Below are 19579 nucleotides of genomic sequence, written 5' to 3' on the forward strand. Positions count from 1 at the left end.
ACCACTTCATCAAACTTCAGTGAAAGCAACTTAGAGTACTTAACACCAAATTATAATAAAGAAAAGTAATGATTGGAGACTTTAAAACCTTTGGTGAATGTTTACAAATTATAGCACCAGCCAAACAAACCCCCTGACCTGTCCATATTAATACTGCTTTAATTTGCAATGCAAGAATGACAATAATGCATGCATTGGAAACTTTCAGGATAGTCACCAGTAAAATACCATACCCAACAAAACAGTCCCTTCAAAATATAACTTGAATATTACTTTGCGGATTTATAATGTGATAGAATTATCCTGTTTAAAATTTCAGGTCCCAGTTTTTAAAAAGGTGGATAACGCTATCCACCAGATAAATCACTATCCATTGGATGGCGCAATATTATTGGTTTTGCAATCTACAGCACTATCCACCTTTTGAACAACTCGCGCCAGATAGAGAATTGAAAAATTCAATCTTGCAATAATTTTGTATTCTCTACAAGAGAGGAAGTGCAAACTTCTGTTGGATGTAATTAGGATTCTTAAACAATACAAAAGTACAAAATGTTTGTGGAAGACAACTACATAAATATCTTAACTTAAGAAAAAAATATTTCCCTATTGAATGATACAACAAACTCATGAAAAACACTCATTTTCAAGGGGTCATTTTAACACACTCTTATAGGAAAAAACCCTGGATGTTTAGCCAAGGGAAGAAATATGACAATGAATGCCCTTACTAAAAAGAAACTGTGTGAATGTTATGAGATTCCAAGTGATGACAGACATGATATGGAACTGATGTGGGGCCTAATTGTACCAATATGTAAGCTATGGGAAAGCCTATGTATGTGAGAGATATGGGAAAGAAGTATCCCCCTATATTCCATAGCACTGACACATAGCTAACTCCATAACTCATGTGGAAATGACATGGGACATCCAGTGCCCAATGTTCAAATAACAAGCTAGACCACAGGATAAAATTTCACTGGTAGATAAAAATGTCAGTCATCTGATGTGTTTATCACTAAATTTATCAGTCTCCTAGTGGATCTATACAACACATTTTAAAGTGGAAAGCAGAGGTGTAGTGGTTTTTTATAAGTAGCTGATGACAGTTTGAGACTCTTCTGCCTCTAACCATCATAAAGAATCACTTTCGTGGCCAATACGTTGCAATCTTGTCCCCAGGATCTCTTTGTTGATGACAATGGACACCCTGGGAACGAGGTTGAATATTTAGATGATAGACAAAGATAGTAAAAGCTTTTGTACTATAAGCTATATTGCAAGCTATATTGCAAGCGTCTGAGTGCCAGTCCCTGACACATAAAAACGTCAAGAAAAAGCCACCATTGACTGCTGTCAAAACTGTGAATAAAATTGAATCTGTTCAAAGTGAATGAAAATGGTATTTAAAAGGACTTGCGAGTTAAAACTATCAATAACTACCGTGCATCACTTGACCAGGGCTTGAGAATAAACCTGCGTGAGTGTGAATGACAATCATTGTCACCTGCCTAATCTCAGTACCTAAGTTTAATAATCTACCATTTTTAGCTGGGTCTTTTTATTAATTGTTTTTACGTTATTTCTACAAAATGGCGTGATGAAAAAAAAATACTGTAAGTTACAAACTATAGGGGCAATATTATTTATGTTTATTGTTCAAATTAGTGTCCAATATCTTGGCCCGGCATTGTCTGGGTATGAATGGTACTTTGAAGCATACCATTATAACCATCTAAACAAATGTTAAATTAATAATGTGATACCTTCTTTTGAAAATGTCAGGTAAACATTATAAAAATCTGTTGCACTGCACGAAGTTTTTGGATGTCTTTTTAAGGACGGAAATTAGGTGTCACATAACTTCAGAATTCACACTGTTGGGAAACGGATCAAGAAATTGAAGTGCATGCAGTCTGTGCATACCTGTAATTATACAGGCCTTAATTAAATGGGAAATGCATGTCCTTGCAAAACCATGCCCAAGATGAACAAAAATAAAAATAATAAATTTATTATTATAAATAATGATAAATGTAATTATCATTTGATAATAATTATTATACTAAAACAGTGGATAGCATTGAACACGCGCACTGATTGGCTCTCAAACTCCAGATAGCCTTTGCTATTCACATCCGAGCAATTCACACAGAATTTGTGCCTGAAAATGTTGTAAATTATCTTTGAAGGAATAAATTAGTTAAACTCATCTTTTTGGGGTATATTATCTCACTGTTTTATTATACACTAAAACAACAATTCACCTCAGTGTTAGTGGTTAGTGATGGATAGTTGCTAATTATCACTCAACTTGAGGTACAGTTCAAGGTCAAATAATTATGCCTGAGGCTTGCAGACTATTTTACTGCTCACTGAAGGTTTGAGTACCGATTACACCACTTGCACCCTTAACATTAACCTTAGATTCGAGTCAAATCTATGAAAGGCGACTTTTCTTTCCTACAGTATTAAAAACGACAAAACTCCTATTAATCTTGCAATACAGCATACAAATAATAATTATGAACATTATCTGGCAGACAGTGTTCTGAGGGCCATCTCACACATCAGAGGAAGGTACAACTGCGGCCTGTGTCATCATGCCCCGGTATGGTCCTTGAATCCTCAGATACTTAACATAAGAAAAAGGATAACATATCATCACATTCCTGTCAGACCCAATTTTTGTTTCTGCAGAAAATCTGCCTCTGCATGAAAAGTGTATGCAAATATATTCCAGTGTACAATGTACCTGTATTTATACAGCATAAAGGAAGGCAGGGATTATAATTTCAAAATTATTGTAAAATGACTTTTTGTTGTTGAATTCAAAAGAAACTACCACATGAAACCCTACTTACCAAAGGCCAATCCTCGGTAATAAAAGTGAACCCAAGGGAAACGGTAAGGGGCTTGGAAAACAGTAATAACATTAAACTCGATAATCGACAACCACAAACAACAAACAGCAATTTTACTTGGTCAAAACAGTGATATCAGAAAGACAAAACTGCAACTTATCAAAAGCCAAAATAATATCACCAAAAAAGGCACACACATTCTTTTATAAATTTGAAATGTCCGTGAGTGTGCGCACAATAAACACACAAGAGTCATGCAATGCATTAACAAAAAGTATCAACTTATTAGGCTTACTTATCACTCCAGTTAATCTAACCTTGAAAGTTAAAAACCATGCCTTTGGGCATTAATCCCTCCTAAATTTAAATCCATTTCTCAGACTCCCTTTTTGTTTCATATTAAATGTCTCGTTTTTTGCCACTTCAATGAATACAACTGCTACTGACTCGTACTAGTAAATCAATTCTGAAGTTGATTGTAAAACAATAAATTAACCCTTTCCCTCTTAAGAGCAATACTTATAAAGCTGACTCTTTCTAATGCCAAACAATTTTACTCATCAATGGGGGTTGCGATTTTGATAATTCTGTGGATTCTCATCTTCAAGTGCCACCAGCCAAACTGTGTTTTGGCTTCCACCAATCAAACTTCTGACACCAAGCCAAGAGTTGACCTGAAACCACGGATGCCAAAATCAATTGATGTGTGACACCACCTACCAATCAGCATCTTTGGTTTCCATGGTACCTTCGTACTTGACTCAGATAGAATCTATACAAATCTTTTATTCTCGGTTTACACATGACGTCACAACCGCCATGTTGGTGCCCCTAAACAAAGAAAAGGCGGCCATGTTGGTGCCCCGACCAAATCCTCCGGGAATTTAACTCTATTATGATGCAAACACTTCCTTTTGTTTTCGTTGAAAAACATGGCTGTTGATCACGTGAGTGAAAACCAGCAATACTGAAGAACCTCTTAAAAGATACCGTAATGGCATTCAAACTGTGAACAAAATGAAAACTCCAATTCACTTTCCAGAGCCAGAGTCAATCTTCCCAGCTACATGTATGTTCAGAAATTTGATTGATTGCAGTTTGGTGGTTGATGCTTGAAGGTGAGATTCCACAGAATTATGAAAATCGCAGTAATAGAAAAGAAGTACGGTCAGTTCGTTCCAAGTCAGATCGTTCCACAAAATAGTCAACTTTAATGATCGAATTTACTTGAATAAGCCTACTTGATCTTCTAAAGAAAGCACTAGCAAATCTAGACTTTCGAAAAGTCCTTCGTCTAGATACGCGCGACTTCGTCGCTCGCTCATTCACTTCGCGTACGAAAAATCACTTCTGGGGTTATCGTGAGGTCGACTTGTGGCAAGTCTATAGCAAATCGAACATTGCTAGTTTGCAGGGTTTTCAATAAGAGCCGGCGGCTGGCGAGATTCGCTGTCTAACGCACATAATTATAAACGTGCTGCCTACTTTTCCTTGGAAGTTACCCCAAATTTTACAAATAACATGTATGAGAAACATTCGCACAGAACATGTACCTTGGATCCGGAAAGTTTTGCTCACGAAAAACAAAAGAGAGGCCCAAATTCTGAGTAATTAATTTCGGCAGCGATTTCGGTTTCCCTGTCCATATCAAAGATCGAGCACATACGTTTTTGAGGGAGCAGTCCAGCAGTCCAGTACTTGGTGTAAGCTGTCTGATTTGCTCACTAGATTTGAATTTTAAACTTCTTATTGAAAACCCTGAATTTGGGTTTAGGGGGTTTAACTATCTGACTATTTTGTGAAAGGATCTGGCCGTAATTTGGAACGAGCTGACCATGGAACGAAGTGACTGGATACCATAGAGAATTACCTGGATAACTAGCGAGGGTCCACCAGCGACCACTTCAGCCGGAATACTGTTTAGGGGACAGTTCTCTATACTCATAATCTGCAGTGCACTGCACAGTGCCAGCTCATAAGGAAGTACTTGAAGACTGTCATTATCATTGAGGTACAGCTGCTCTAAAGATTCCATTTTACCTGGAACCGATTCAAGAAGGTGAGAAGAATATATTAACTGATCCTGACATGGTTTCATGCCACGATTCACACACGGTGTTAGTTTCTATTACTTTACATGTATAAGAATTTATATTATTTTTTATAATATAACTAATGAACCTGAATTCGTAAAATAGATCACTGGGCATGTTACAGCGAGTTTTAATCGAGGGTCATTAAACCAAAACTAAAGTATGTGTAATTACTTTAGCCAATCAAAAAGGGACAGAGACAATCCAGTAAACCAAACAAAACTCGAAGAAATTACACGTAGCCCACACAAAGCACAGGAAAATGTGCACGTGCAAGCCACAATTGGTTTTCATTTCACTTCAGATTGGTTGAAAAAGTGGCACGAGAACTTTGAACCAATCACTGAGTGAAGGAATGCAAAACCAAAGCAATTCACTAATAATTACTTTTGACACTCAATTGAAATCCACTCTAAGCAATGATAAATTATGGCATTTTAAGTGGTCAAAAGCCCAGGGAAGTACAGGTGACCATTTATCACTTGTACGGACCCTGTGGTCTGCACTATGGGGAAGAAGATAAGCCCAGCTTTCAAACAAAGCTGTGGCTGGTACACGTACACTTTGCCACCAGTGAGAGGCAATTATTTCAGAATTATCCTACACCTTTAACTAGGGTGGTTTTGGTGCCTGAGCATCATTTGTCCAATAAGGAAGAACTTTGCCTTTTGCCAAGAAAAAACTTCTTTTTAGTGCTTTCTTATAAGGGGGTGTGTGTGTGTGTGTGTGTGTGTGTGGAGGAGGGGGGGGGGGGGGGTGGCACATAACTACAGAAAGACAATGGTTGCTAAGGAAGCTTTTTAGCCAAGAGCCCTACAAAAAGGTTGCATGGCTGGTTTTTTTAAGTAGCGCTTTCCATAGAAATCCAACATCACTTCAATCAGAAGGCACATGCACAACTAGTCCCAGACCTCTGCCGTGCGTTTCATCTAATAACCCTCAGGAACTCAAAGGAAGAGGCAGTTTTTTCACTGGATGGGAACCATCCCATCATTTTTCGTAAACTGTAGCATGAAACTCCTATTTGGACAAAAATGGAACTGATATTTTAAAAAGTTTATGAAAGGAGGCCCTTATGACACCACAATATTTTTGAGAAATAACTTTTTGTTAATCCATGCTACAGATGATTTTGTGTTAGACTATTCTTGTACTGTTGCGCTAAAAATTTGTTCAAAGCATCATTACCGGTAACTCGCTGAGTTTTTAGGCATTTTCTGTTTTGGTCACATGATTTACCAAATATGGCTGTGAGTCGAACCAGACAAAGAAATGTTAAATAGAACACACTTGGAAAAAATGGTAACTGTAGAGTTAAAGGGATTATTTGAATGGGTCCATAGCAACAGTTTGGTAGTTAAGAGCCACCCCCCTTAAAGGTGTAAAGTTATGACCTGAACCTAGTTTAGTGGCCTAGTTCGCTGGATGAGTCCCGGCCCTCTAGTTCCATGAAAGAGCATCAAGGCTACTTTTCAGAGGGTCACAGGGCCGACAATGGTTCTAAAGGAGAAGTTTGATTTAAGCAAGCTGGTTTTATAAATAAATGTAAGTGGAACAGACTAATTTAATGCCAGAAAGGAAAATTAACTATCTATTCAGAAAATTTAAGGCCCACGTTCACCGTACAAGCATTGTGTGCTGTGGAACAATTTTCAAATATGAAAATCCCACCAAAGCTAAAATTTCTCCAATCAGATCGCTATGATAAGCAATGCGAATTTCCATAACAAAAACAAACAGTCAAAAAGCCTGTCGGTGGAAGGTAGGCCTTTAAGGTACTTTGCTTGTGTAGGATGTGCTGCCCTGAGAAACAAAAATAAATGTAAAGCATTGACTGTATACACTGTAAATGAGTGAATGCCTCATCCTGACAAAATTACTATTGCACTTAAATTGTTCATTTTTATGACATTCTACATTTAATTGGCCTAAGCAAAAGAAGGGCTCTCTAATACTTATAATAATAATTATAATATTTATTATGCACCATACCTATTTCATCAGGAAGATGAGTAAGATCATTTTCACCCACACTCAGAAACTGCACATTTGTCAAGTAACTGAAAAAAAATTCTTGATTTCAACTGATATAGTATATCCATATGACATGATAGATATTTTACTGTAGCTAATAGAATTTACAATGACATGTTACAGATCAGAGCAGAATAAGGAATGGACTCATGACACACAGATGATCAGAGGTCGTTCAATCTCTTCAAACAGTGTGCTGGTTAAAAATCTTGCAAAGTTTTGAAATAAAGAGTGCATAGTTATCATTCTCAACAGAGATTACCATTAGATGTAAACACAAGGGAAGCACCTCCTATCCCGTTTTTTCAAAAATTTGAGTTATGTCTAGGCCAAGATGTCAATGAAGACCTTTCACTTAAACTGGTTCTTTTTTCCATTCAACCCAAGGCTAGGCTCGATTTTCACCACTCACTCAAGTTCGAGAGTGAGTGCTGGCTCATTTCCCGAAACAGTGGCTGGTAATCGAGCCAAATCCAAGGCAAACCCAAAATTAACTCGGTCTTGATCAAACGTGTCTTCCAATTTCTTCCATTTCAATGCCATTTGACACTGTTTGGTCAAGGTATGTGCTACCAGTACTCTGTTTGTCTTAGTTTTACTACCAGAGTACATTTAATTGGCTCCTACCTCATTAATGATCAAATTAATTTTTTTGTTCGTAGAAAAGATTACTCACCCTACTGATTTGGGAAGGGTGGTCAAATTATTAGACTGCAAAACTAGTCGCTCCAGATTCCTTAGGAAAGCTAAAAGACAAAGTTCAATTACACTTTATTAGAGTCGACAAAACTATCAACAGACTGCATCAGACTGTAGTTTTCTAAATGACAAATGATCATTATTTTAAAAAAGCCATCTAAAGAAAAACCTCACCAATTTCATTGGGGAGTAACTCCAGCCTGTTTTCCTCTAAGTCTAGTACTCTTAGTTTTCTTAATTCACCTAAACCACGTGGAAGTCTCTGCAATTTTATTATGAAGAGAAAGACCATTTTCAGAAAACATAACTTGACAATACTTGACTGCTGGTATGCAGTCCCTTAGAACTATGCCAGTCGAGCTGCACCCTACTCTAGTCAATCACGTTTTGTCACGAAATGAGATACCGGTATGTCCAAAAAAATGCAAGTAATTATATGCAGGTCATTTCCAATAAGTGTCAACAAGTGCTCCCTTCCTTTGCTCTCCAACTTCAACACCACTAATTTGATGGAATACAGACAAGCAAGCGCTCCCTTGTGTGTGACAATTTTATTTAAGTTAATTGAAAACTATAGAGGTCAGAAGGTCAGCTTGTGTTTATTTACAGGAAAAAGAAATTGTTGTTGGATTCAACACCTGTTTGAAGACTAGGTAAACTTGAAATAGAAGAAATTCTAGAAATGTAGAGTAAGGGCATTTCATCTAATGCTACACTCAAACTGTCTTCATACACTAACCGCTGGCATTAAGGTTATTTACCAAGCACCGTGCAAGCAGCAAATTAAACTATCTTGCCTTGTTGTTTCCATGCCTATTAAGGTCCAGTTAAAAGTTCAAACAACCAAGTACTAAGCGTAGAAACTGTATCTCCCTCTCGAATTCACTGCACGCTTCATAGAAAAGTGCCCAAAATGAAGGTATTCTGCTCTTTTTCCAATCGAAATCCATTTAATTTCACTAGATAATCCTCCTCGAGGATCTTCAAAGTGTTTTTTATTTCCCTGACAAAGTCGTTCTAATTTTTCTCTGGAGTGAAAAAAATAACTCAACAATACTTGCCCATATAATTATGGAAGTACAGCTGTAGACGCTCCAAATTCCCGGATAACAACAACAAGAAAGGCGCGCAATGTAAAGTGGGTGAGTAAGGTTCCTCAAGACCCACATCAATCACAAATAATTATTGAATCCACTTTGTTATTAAAAGTTTCTTAATCCAATACATATGTGGGAGACATCCTTGAGTGGTACCAAATGTTTTTAATAATTCATACATGTACATCACATGCAGTGACTTCAATAATAATATTAATAAAAAATATGTTGAGAAAACCTCCTCATTATTAGTGAAGTATGCTGTGTTTTATCAGATATAAAGTCACTGCACGTAACATACATGTAGTTTGCTTTTCTTGACAGACATGTATGTTAATGTTTGGACTCCCAAGGGACATGCTTTTTGTGGAATGTTTTTGAAGCTGTTCAAAAAAGTCGCAGCATGTGTTTTATTGGGTCTAAAACACTTGGCATAAGCCCAATAAAACACTGCTACCCACTTTTTAAACATGGCGTTCTTTTTTTCTTGGGTGCCCCTAATGTACAGAATGTATTCTTTGAATTTGAAAATTATGCAACACACTGACTCACCCTAAGAAGATTGTTACTAACAATCAAAACTTCTAAATTTGTCAGCCATTGGATATCCTCTGCACAGGAGAAAAAAACACTATTTTAAAAAGATAACAATAATAATAATAATAATACTACTACTAATAATAATAATAATAATAATAATAATAATAACAACAACAATAATAATGATGATGGTGATAATAATAATAATTACACCAATTGTTATAGGAGCATTGGGGACCTATACAGACAGACTGGAAAAAATACCTAGAGGATATCCATGTTGGGCTTCAGACCCACATAATGCAAAAGACCGTGCTGTTGGGCTCAGCCCGGATCCTGAGACAAGTTTTGGATTGCTGAGGCTGCTTGTTGCAGCTTGCGCCAGAACTTCCAGCATGATATTTCCGTGATTTGGGACACATAATAATAATAATAACCTTAAAAAGATGACAGTTCCCCACGGGGCTTTTCGACTGGCATTTACAATGAATCAATAACCAGTTAAAAGAGGATAACTATAAATAAAAATTAAGAAAAGAAACCTGTTTTAGTTAAAAATAATTTAAATATACCAAACTATTGGACATATTTATCAAATGTTGAAAAAATTGCTAATGAGATGCTGTTTGAGCTTCCTTTTAAAGGCAGAGAACAGACGACACTTCCCCACTCACTAACAACTTGCCTTGCCTTACTATCATCAGGAGTTAAAAATTAATTGAAAATGATGCATTCATGAATAATAATTCTGAGTTACCTGGAAGCCGTGACAGCTGATTTGTTCCCAAGTTCAACTCAACCAGACTAACCCAGCTGCCAAAATCTGAAATTCCGTTGAATTGAGTAGAATTAACACAACGTGCCATGAAAACCACTTAAACTAAAGAAAGGGTTCATTGAGGATGGACAACTAGCTTGTAAACCAAGACATACCTCTTACTAACTGAGTTCGAGGTCCGTACTGTAAGTTACGGGCCGAGGTTTTTCCCGTTGATTTATGGGAAAAAACACTGGATCCGTAACTTTCAGTACGGACCGAGAAAACGAGGTTAGTAAGATATTTATTATATCTCTGAGGTTAACCGGTGTGTGGGCAAGGAAACTAGTCAAAGTGAAGCGGAAGGTTCAACTGCCACAAAGAATGCCGTGCCAAAATCCCAAAAACTAAATCTTCTTGGCTGTTAAGTTTGAAATAGTTGCTTGCAAGATTCAAACAGTTTTCAGTACAAGTTTATGCAACAGAAATGACATGAAAAACTCGCTAGATGATGTTTTGTTGAAATTTTAAATTTAGCGGGCTGTACAGCGGGCCGTACTGTAGAATACGACCCGCTAATTTAGCCAATTACAGCGCCCATACTATCTGAGAGATATGATAAAGTGAGATAATATAGCACAAAAAAATGACTTTAACTATTAAATTTATTCCTTACAACCTTTTCTGGTGCAAATTCCGCATGAATTGCTTGGAGGTGAATAGCAAAGGATATTCGGAGTTTGAGTAGCCAATCAGTGTGCACATTCAACACTATCCACTGTTTTAGTATAATTATACTACATGTAAATGAGGATATCTTGAAAGCCTTAATGAGAACTAAACATTGTCAGAGATTTTAGACCAATGAAGGGCCCCAATCTGCCATTAAAATTCTAGCAAGCAGTTACTTTTTCCATCACCACATTGTTAACAGGATTAATACTGCCAGCCAGATCAAGTTTGCTGTTGCCCCACCTCAAACTTAACAAAGAAAATGGACGAATGTCCAATGTTTAGCAGGAAAAGTCTCCTTATAACTTGACCCCAGGTTTAAAAATATTTTAAATCATGAAACATAATTGAGGGGCTACCCAGTTTAATAATAATTATTGCACATGTTAGTTTGTCAAATTGTAGCTAAATCCAATCCATACTAAGACATTAACCCTTTCACCTACTGGCCCCTGATTGTTGAGTAAAGTCATCAGGCATTATTAGTAAAATCTGTTAACTGTCACGCTTTGGAAAAAAAGGGTTTAAGGGGGCATAAGGTTTGAGAGGACGTCGATGTTGTTAGTTATGGCAGTCTAGAGAAATCGCACACATGTGGGCACTTATGTCCAGAAATTAATGTACATGTACATGTACCTAATTCAATGCACACCCAATTTTGACATCCAACAGAGTATCCCTTTAACCCTAAGGGGAGTCAGGATGACTTAATGGTTATCAACCGTGCCTTCCACCTCTGCGACCCGGGTTCAACTCTCGGCCCCGAGATCATATGTGGGCTGAGTTTCAGGCTGAGGGTTTTTCTCCGGGTACTCCGGTTTTCCTCCCTCAGCAAAATCGACTCCCAGCCTATTCCATCTGGCTGTGGTGCTGTGCCCCGAGGTCATACATGGGTCGTGTTCAGCAGCCGAGCGCCTATAGCTGGCAGCACAGCTCCTTCAATCCGATCGCACCCTTAGCAAGAAATGGAGTTGTGCACTAAACATCGCAGAAAATTCACGGTGATAAATAAAATAATTTTGTCATTTCTTTCTTTATAATTATTACCAAAAGTAGCAGAAAAATGGCAACTGCTAATCCTTGTTTTGAAGGAGCGAAGGTGAAAACAAGTTGCAAATTTTCGACTTATCCAGATACTTAAGTTGCAAAGGGATAAAATTCAGTCACAAATGTATTGGTCGCAATTTCAAGCCCTGTTTAACCATTTGTATTCAGAGACATGAGTCGCATTGAAGATGGGGAAAAAAGTTAGGAGACACATTGTTATGTTTATTGAAATCCGCTTGAATCTAATTAGCGGCATTTGTGGACATAATTATGTGACATTCACAGCAGTCCCATTCCTACTGTCTTAAGTTTGCAATGCACAATAGCCCCTTGCATTTCTTAACAAAAAAAATATATGATAAAATTCTCACCAAGTGGAAGAGCTGCAATCTGATTTTCTTTCATGTTAAGTTTTGTCTTTGGGAAGAAAAGAATTAAAAATCTTGTCAGTGTTTTGAATCACTGACAGCAGATAATTTGCATCTAGCATGCATGTCAACTGCAATGACATAACTCATTACAGTACTTCAATAATTTACGTGCATATAAGAATGAGATTAAATCAACTATTATGTGTGCTTACCAAAGCTTTGGCTTTTGAAAATGCTCCAAATGGAATCTTCTGTACTTTGTTGTGTTCCATTATAAACGTCTGAAAACAATAGAACAAGATTTTGTTAATCTTATTACTATTACCGATAGCGGTAAAACCATTTGTTGCCTATCTGAAAGCTTTCCATTTTTGTTTTGTAAACAGAAACTTAGTGGGAAAAATACCATACATCAGCACTTTCCATAAAGATACTGTATCAATGACCATTTTTTTGTTTGTTTAGGCTGTTTCCTCAAATAACAGCGAAAACAGTGATGGTCATGCTTCTTTTGGCTCTGAAAAAGAGTATTACACAACTCAAAAGACTGAGAGGGGGAAACTTGATTCAATATTATTGGAACTCCAAGATTGATGCAGGGGAAGAACTGGGTTGATTTCCACAAGGGGGCAGTTCCACCTGTTACATGCACATGGCTCTCACTAAATCTCCTGAAAATGCCAGCCTGACAAACCTTTGGGATCCTAAGAGTCTTAACCTTGAATAAACAAAGTTAATATTACATGTAGGTAGCATTCTCCCACTGTCAAAGAAAAGAAGAAAACAAACAAACAAATTGCAAATGAATTTTCACTTACTTCAACGGCAGAAAATTGCTTTGGTGGTCCCGTTGGAAAATGCTCAAAGTTGTTTCTTGACAAAGTCACATTGTTTAGCATTCTTAAACAATGAAGGAGGTTGTCCTGAAACAAACAAAACAAACATGTCATGCTTAATAGAGAGGCACCTTTATTCCTCTTGCACTGACTATGACGATGCAAGGTACATGATACTCCCTCTAAAATGTACTAAAGGAGATGTTAAATATTAACCCCAGCAAATAATAAAGAGATGCATTTTTCAACGATGACACAAGGAAATCCTTTAAGACATTTTGGAGACTGCTGCATTTTAACAATGTCAAAGAAATACAACAATTTTTTTCCAGCTGAACCCAGTTTAATTTAATTTCCTAGCCCAGATCTCTTATAGCTCAGGGGCAAAGCACCTGAATTTGTAACATGAAGGTCATGGGTTCGACTCCTGTTCAAGGCATAACATCTTCTCTCAGAATAGCCCTAAGCCATCACTCATAAACACTGTAAATGCTCCGTATACTGGAAACTACTTAGTTTGGACCTTTTTAATAATTTGTTCCCAAAAGAGAGAATATGGATTTTAATTCTTTGAAAGCTTTACTAAGATTTATAATTTACTCCTCAATGGAGACCTTCAATCTGGTTTCTCTAACATCAAAGGTACCACAATCAAGTATATCAACACTTGCTGTAACATAAACCATGTTCACAACATTAAGGTAATGGTAATGGGAATTTATATACTGCACATATCACGTACAGTCTCATAGCAGTTTAATGCCATTCTTTGTGAGATAAACCACCAACACTGGGGTCTCCCCCCTGTTCTTCATGAACAGTATTTGGGCTGTTTAACTTATAGTCCTTATCCAAGAATACTTGAAAGTCTGATGTTCGATGCTTGACCAACTGAGCCACCGACCGTAGGTAGCTCCCTGATTCCTTACAGATCATAACACAAAAGGCAGTTTACATCACATGAAAGGTATACATTTGTACAAAGTTACAGTGCAATGTGCCTTACCGTGGCCACCCAACAAACTTTCGCATTTGACAATTTATGCGTAAACTGTGCGAACTTTGCAAGGAGGCCTGACTGTCAATCAAATTCACACCTTCTGATTGGCAGACAATTTGTAAAAAACCTTGTTAGGTTGCCACGGTAAGGCGCCTCGCACTGTAAGTATAAATCAGACAGAAATTATACAAATGAATGAAACTTTTGATTACCAGTATGCAACTTAGTAAACAAAGGATCAGCTGATTATTGATCATACACAAATTTAAAATGATGTTCAAAATAATCTTTCAACAGTTTAAAAACAGGTGTTTTAAAAACAGGTGTACATTTTTTCAGTGTGAAAATCAACTTACAGGTAATTCAGAGATGTTGTTTCCTTCAATATTAAATTCATCCATTTTTGTGCAGTGTGCCAATGTCGCTGGTAAAGCAGAGAGCTGGTTATATCTAGGAAAAACAAAAAGTTACTTAATATTCAAGGACTTGGACAGAAGTATTCTCAAAGATTTAAATTTAAATCACATTTTTAAAAAAAAAAAAATTAAATGTTGATGTATCTCAGTCTGTGACATCAGCAATTTAATTTATAAACATTTCTGATAAAAATAAACAAAAAGGCCAATTTTGTTGCTGATGCACGAGTTCCCCCTTCTTAAAAAAAAAAAAAAAACGCTTTCATAGATTGTGCGACCAAGCCAGAAATTTCTAGCATAATCAGCATCCCAGAACAATGCTTTGCAATATGACAGTGTACATGTATAATTTTCAGAGTTGGCATAATCTTCTTTACAAAGCATAGTCATGTAATGTTCCCTAAACAGGTAAGCTAAAATAGCTAAATAACTTTTGGAAGGTTCCAGAATGTTAAAATCAGTGTAAATAATAACATGCTATTCACTGTTGTTGAGGAGTTGCGAGTTGAAGTCTGAAGTGTAATACTGTTTACTTGCGAGAGGAAAACCAAACAAAAACAAACAAAACTCAGTGGTATCTTAGGGCCGATTTACACGGTACGATTTTTGTCGCATGCGACATCGGCTTACGACAGGCCCATGACATGATTTACGATTGTTGTGTACGTCAGAAAAAATGTCGTAGCATTTAAAACGCTGCGACAATCGTAACTCATGTCGTAGGCCTGTCGTGAACTTGCCGCATGCGACAAAAATCGTACGGTAACTGTGTAAATCGGCTCTTATGTTCAGTTTCTTACCATCTCTGCTTTAAAACAATACTCGTAACATTGCTTAATAACAGAGAAAAACTATAATTATGACAATCTTCTTAAATTTGAAAGAGAGCAATTAAACTAACTCACCTGAGACCCAATCTGGTCATTTCTGTCAGGTTACCTATAGAGTCGGGTATTTCAGGGATGTCATTGTGCTGAAGGTCAAGTGAAGTCATTTGTATGCAGTTTCCAATCTCTGTTGAAAAAAGAGAAAAGATTAATTCCAACTACTATCACTGAATACTAAAATGCTTCAGTGTGATGGTCATTGTGGTGGTGGCCATTTGCAAGGTTTGCCATGGATACCTGCATACCCATTGCTCATTACTTTCTAGCTCAGACCTGAAGCTCATTGTTATTCCCAATGAGTTGAATGAGAGAGGAAAACTGGAGTGCCAGGAGAAAAATGCCTTGTGACAGTGTATAACAAACAAACTTGAGCCCCACATAAGTCCAGAAGTTAAGCATGGGACGGCAATAAATTGCACTCACTACTATGCAAATCCTGCTCCCAAACAATTTCATTTACATGGTAGGTGTCGACAAGAGTGTTCTACTGTACGTACCACAGCTTACCTTGAGGAATACTTGTGATGTTGTTGTGTGAAACGTCAAGAGTGACAAGATGAACAAGACGACCTAGAAAAATTATCAATTGAAAATAATTTAGACATTGAATATGAACCAGCTATTAATAGGTAATACAGCATGGCTTGAGTAATAACCTTACCATTTGAAACATTCAGCATTCTTAGGCCATTGACTCCTACATGTAGGAGTGAAACTTAAAAGATTTTGCTGTCTACAGAGTAACACCAGACGTTTTACTCGTCAACTGGGGGTGTTTTAAGGTGCCTGAGGATTCAATGTGTTAACCAGTCAAAACCCCTCCATTAAAATGTCCCCTCCATTAAAAAGGCAAGGATTCACGAATGCACTGGAAATTCTTAGACATGAACAAGTTGCAAAGTTCAGAATTGATAAATTTTAGGGAACATGTTAGCCTGAGTAGCAAGTGGTTTGGTGAATTTTAGACACTTCTTTCCACTGGGGTTGACTTTTGAGTAATGGGTTGAATGTAATGGCCATGTAAAAAACCTGGCCATGGACCGAGGTCAAAAAAGAAAGCAATGGAGGAGGGGGAACGAGGAGAAGGAGCAAGAAACTACCTACAATCAACCCAACAAGATTTTTTAAACCCTGTTCACCAGCAGATAAGGAAAATATCATTCCTGATTGGCTGATAAAGTGTCAAAATAATCTGCCTGTCAGTAAAAATTCAGTGCTCCCTTTCATAGCCAACAATCTGTTTTTAAAAGGAACCTTGAAAATTCTTTTCAGAAGCATGAGGATTTTGGACTTTTTGCTGTTCAACTTTAAAGAGCAGAGATGCTGTAAAGCATCTAATAAATGAAGGTGATATTATAGCAGTCCTTCCCACTGGATTTGGCAAAAGCTTCATATTTCAACTTTTTCTGAAAATAAAGGAGAAGACAACTAGCACGATGTGTCCTGCATTAGTAATCACACCTTTGAGAAATCTGACCAGATTAAATTATGCTTCAGTCGTTGCTACAGACCAGTTCTTGCTTGCAACGTTCTTCAGGAATTGTTTTGATTCTTCCTGTTGCAGTATTTGATTTGCACAATTGGAATTCCCCCTGAAGAGGGATGTATTAAGACTTTTGACTCCCAGTTCTCTATGTCTTATAATTATCATCAAAATGCCTCAAAGACAAGCCTTCTCAAGAGAGGGTTTAACGTTTTCTGCACCAAAGATGAGAGACTTCCGCAAGCAACCATTTCAGGACGATGATGTGAGTTTACTCTTGACATTTTGGGAGCATTTCTTTTGGGAGTGAGGTTGCTGATTCAGGCGTTCTCGCACTTAAAGGCCATTTTTGCCCTGGCAGGTGGAGTTTCTGCTCTGGATTGAGATTCATTCAAAAACTTGTACAACTATTTAGGTCTTTCGATTTTCCTGGTACACGTGCTACACACTCTACTAGACTTACATTGTATGTGTCATCGCATTCGTAAATAGACATGATTGGAAATAGGGGAACTTTTTCGAAATTCCTGTGGGGTTGATTGCAGTCAGTTTCTCACCCCTCCTTACCCCCTCCCACTTCACTTTCTTTTTTGACCTCAGTTCAGGTCCAGGTTTTTATGTGGTCATTATACAGCACCAATCACTCTAAAAGTCAACCCCCGTGAAAAGAAGTATCTAAAATTCACCAAACTGCCGGCAACGCAGGCTAGGAACATGTCAGCTTCCAATTCCCACTTTTCAAAATGTTGAAAATCTTGAAATTTGGATGCATTTTCTAGATAACAAAAATCATTAATTTTGTTCAGTGATCATGACTGTGTCCCTACCTATTACCGAAGGCAAATCTTTAATCTTGTTCTCTCTTAGACTTAATGTCTCAAGCAACTGAAAATCAAACAATAATATTTTTGAACTTAGGAGAAGTCTAAACCAAGACATAAAGCCATAATATCATAGTGTATGGTTTCTGTCTCAGGTCTAAAAAATTAATAAGTAGTTCCAGGGCCCCATTGTTCAAAAGCTGATTAACGCTAATCCCACATTAAAAATTAACCAAGGAGTTTATTTCTCTACTCCCAATGCTGGTAAATGCTGATATTTCACAAAACTTTACATTAGAAAAAGTATACCTTGAAAAACAAAAATAAGCAAAATAAACTTTCACAAAAAGTTGACAACATGAAAGAAAAGTTTACACTAATCCTGGATCAAGTTAATTGGCTTTCGAACAACCGGGCCCAAGATACTGGAGTCCGGGGCTGGAATGTGCATTTATGATAGACCCCAAACTCATCTTTACAGCTAAATCTGAACATGATATTATAAGTACAACTGTATTGTGAGTGAAGGAATTCCTTACACCCGAGAACTCCTACTGTTGTTTGTTCTATTTAATTTCTTATTTCTTTTATTTAAAGATTCACCCTATGGTGGGTGTTAAATACAATAGGACACTAAGTCCCCTACAAGGTATTTTTGTCCCTGTGAGATGTTAGAATACAGGAACAAAAGCAACCCATTCCTGTTTTTCATGTTATTGCTTCTTTTTTGCATTCTTTTTGTTAACATCACAATGGTGGCAAAAATTGGAGAAAATGCCTTGTCAACTAGAATTTCTGAACAACAGTAAAATACTAAGCCCACCGGGTGATTGTGCCACAATATATAATTATTGGTACAAAGTTACTTTTCATGCAATTCCTTCGAAACAAAAACAAACTTTAAGTTAACTCGACTTACTCTCAAGTTTCCAATTCTAGAATCCACTACAGCCAATCTGTTGAATCTTAAATAAAGAGTTCTGAGTGATGTGAGTCGGTAGACCACTGGAGGAACCTTTAAATGAAAAAAATACAGGAATCAATCTTTAAGAAACCCACAAACCAATAGGATTAAGCCACTGACTCCTGGGAGTGAGACAACAGATTTTGGTCTGTCTAACGCCAGACGATTTCACTTGTCAACTGGGAGTGTCCTGGAGCACCTGAGCTGTCAATGGGTTAATGAGCAATAGATAAGAAATGTAAATTATTAAATTAATAAAAAGTTTAAAAAATCTTCACCTCTTTCATCTTGTTGTGTCTTAAATCTAGTAATTTTAAGTTCTTGAGCTTACCAAGAGTGTCTAAAACATGAAGTGGAAAAGAAAAAATTAACAATAGCCTGACATACATAGCAAATTACATTTTCTCAAAATGCTTTTAAACTTCTTAACAAGTTACTGTACCTGGTAAGTCTGTCAAGTTATTTTCATTTAATGCCAACTTTTCTAAGTTCTTTAACACTCCAACTTCCGGTGGAAGCGTAGCAATTTTGTTGCCATACAAATAGAGTTCCTTTAATTGGGTTAACTGTGGAAACAAAATATTTTTTTTAATCAGTGATTAAATAAAGTAATCAAAAGAGAGCCGGGTTTCTTAATTATTATAATGACACGATTGATGACCTTACTTTGCAAATAGTTAACTGGATGCCCCTTGCCAACTGGGATTTTTTTGCTTCTTGTGTTTGATTTCAGATAATCATCTTAATTTTCTTTACTGTCCTTAAGATTTTTGTACTTTTAAACACATTTGAGCATAACTACATGTATCAATATAGCGAATGCACAATACGTCACGGTGGTCACTTTGGCATCCCAAAACAAAGAAGCAGCACCCATCTTGACATTGTTCCAAACAAATCCTCTAGGAATCAAACTCTATTTGCAAAACTATATT

At 37.0% G+C, this 19579-nt stretch overlaps 1 protein-coding gene across 1 annotated transcript in view; it reads right to left on the minus strand.

Moving 5' to 3' along the window:
• Positions 1–1547: 1547 nt before the first annotated feature.
• LOC138002590 (leucine-rich repeat protein soc-2 homolog) overlaps positions 1548–19579 on the minus strand; it is a 25997-nt gene continuing 7965 nt past the window's right edge. The window contains exons 4-20 of the mRNA XM_068848609.1: positions 19087–19210; positions 18923–18984; positions 18600–18695; positions 17687–17744; positions 15884–15946; positions 15395–15503; positions 14430–14523; positions 13056–13160; positions 12450–12518; positions 12238–12283; positions 10088–10153; positions 9343–9401; positions 7868–7955; positions 7671–7740; positions 6953–7020; positions 4738–4907; positions 1548–2638 (exon numbers count right to left, since the gene is read on the minus strand). Coding sequence (XP_068704710.1) covers positions 2567–2638; positions 4738–4907; positions 6953–7020; positions 7671–7740; positions 7868–7955; positions 9343–9401; positions 10088–10153; positions 12238–12283; positions 12450–12518; positions 13056–13160; positions 14430–14523; positions 15395–15503; positions 15884–15946; positions 17687–17744; positions 18600–18695; positions 18923–18984; positions 19087–19210 — 1419 coding nt within the window. The 3' untranslated portion in view covers positions 1548–2566. The remainder of the gene's footprint in view (positions 2639–4737; positions 4908–6952; positions 7021–7670; positions 7741–7867; positions 7956–9342; positions 9402–10087; positions 10154–12237; positions 12284–12449; positions 12519–13055; positions 13161–14429; positions 14524–15394; positions 15504–15883; positions 15947–17686; positions 17745–18599; positions 18696–18922; positions 18985–19086; positions 19211–19579) is intronic.

Source organism: Montipora foliosa, chromosome 1, assembly GCF_036669935.1.
Source record: "Montipora foliosa isolate CH-2021 chromosome 1, ASM3666993v2, whole genome shotgun sequence".
Taxonomy (NCBI): Eukaryota; Metazoa; Cnidaria; class Anthozoa; order Scleractinia; family Acroporidae; genus Montipora; species Montipora foliosa.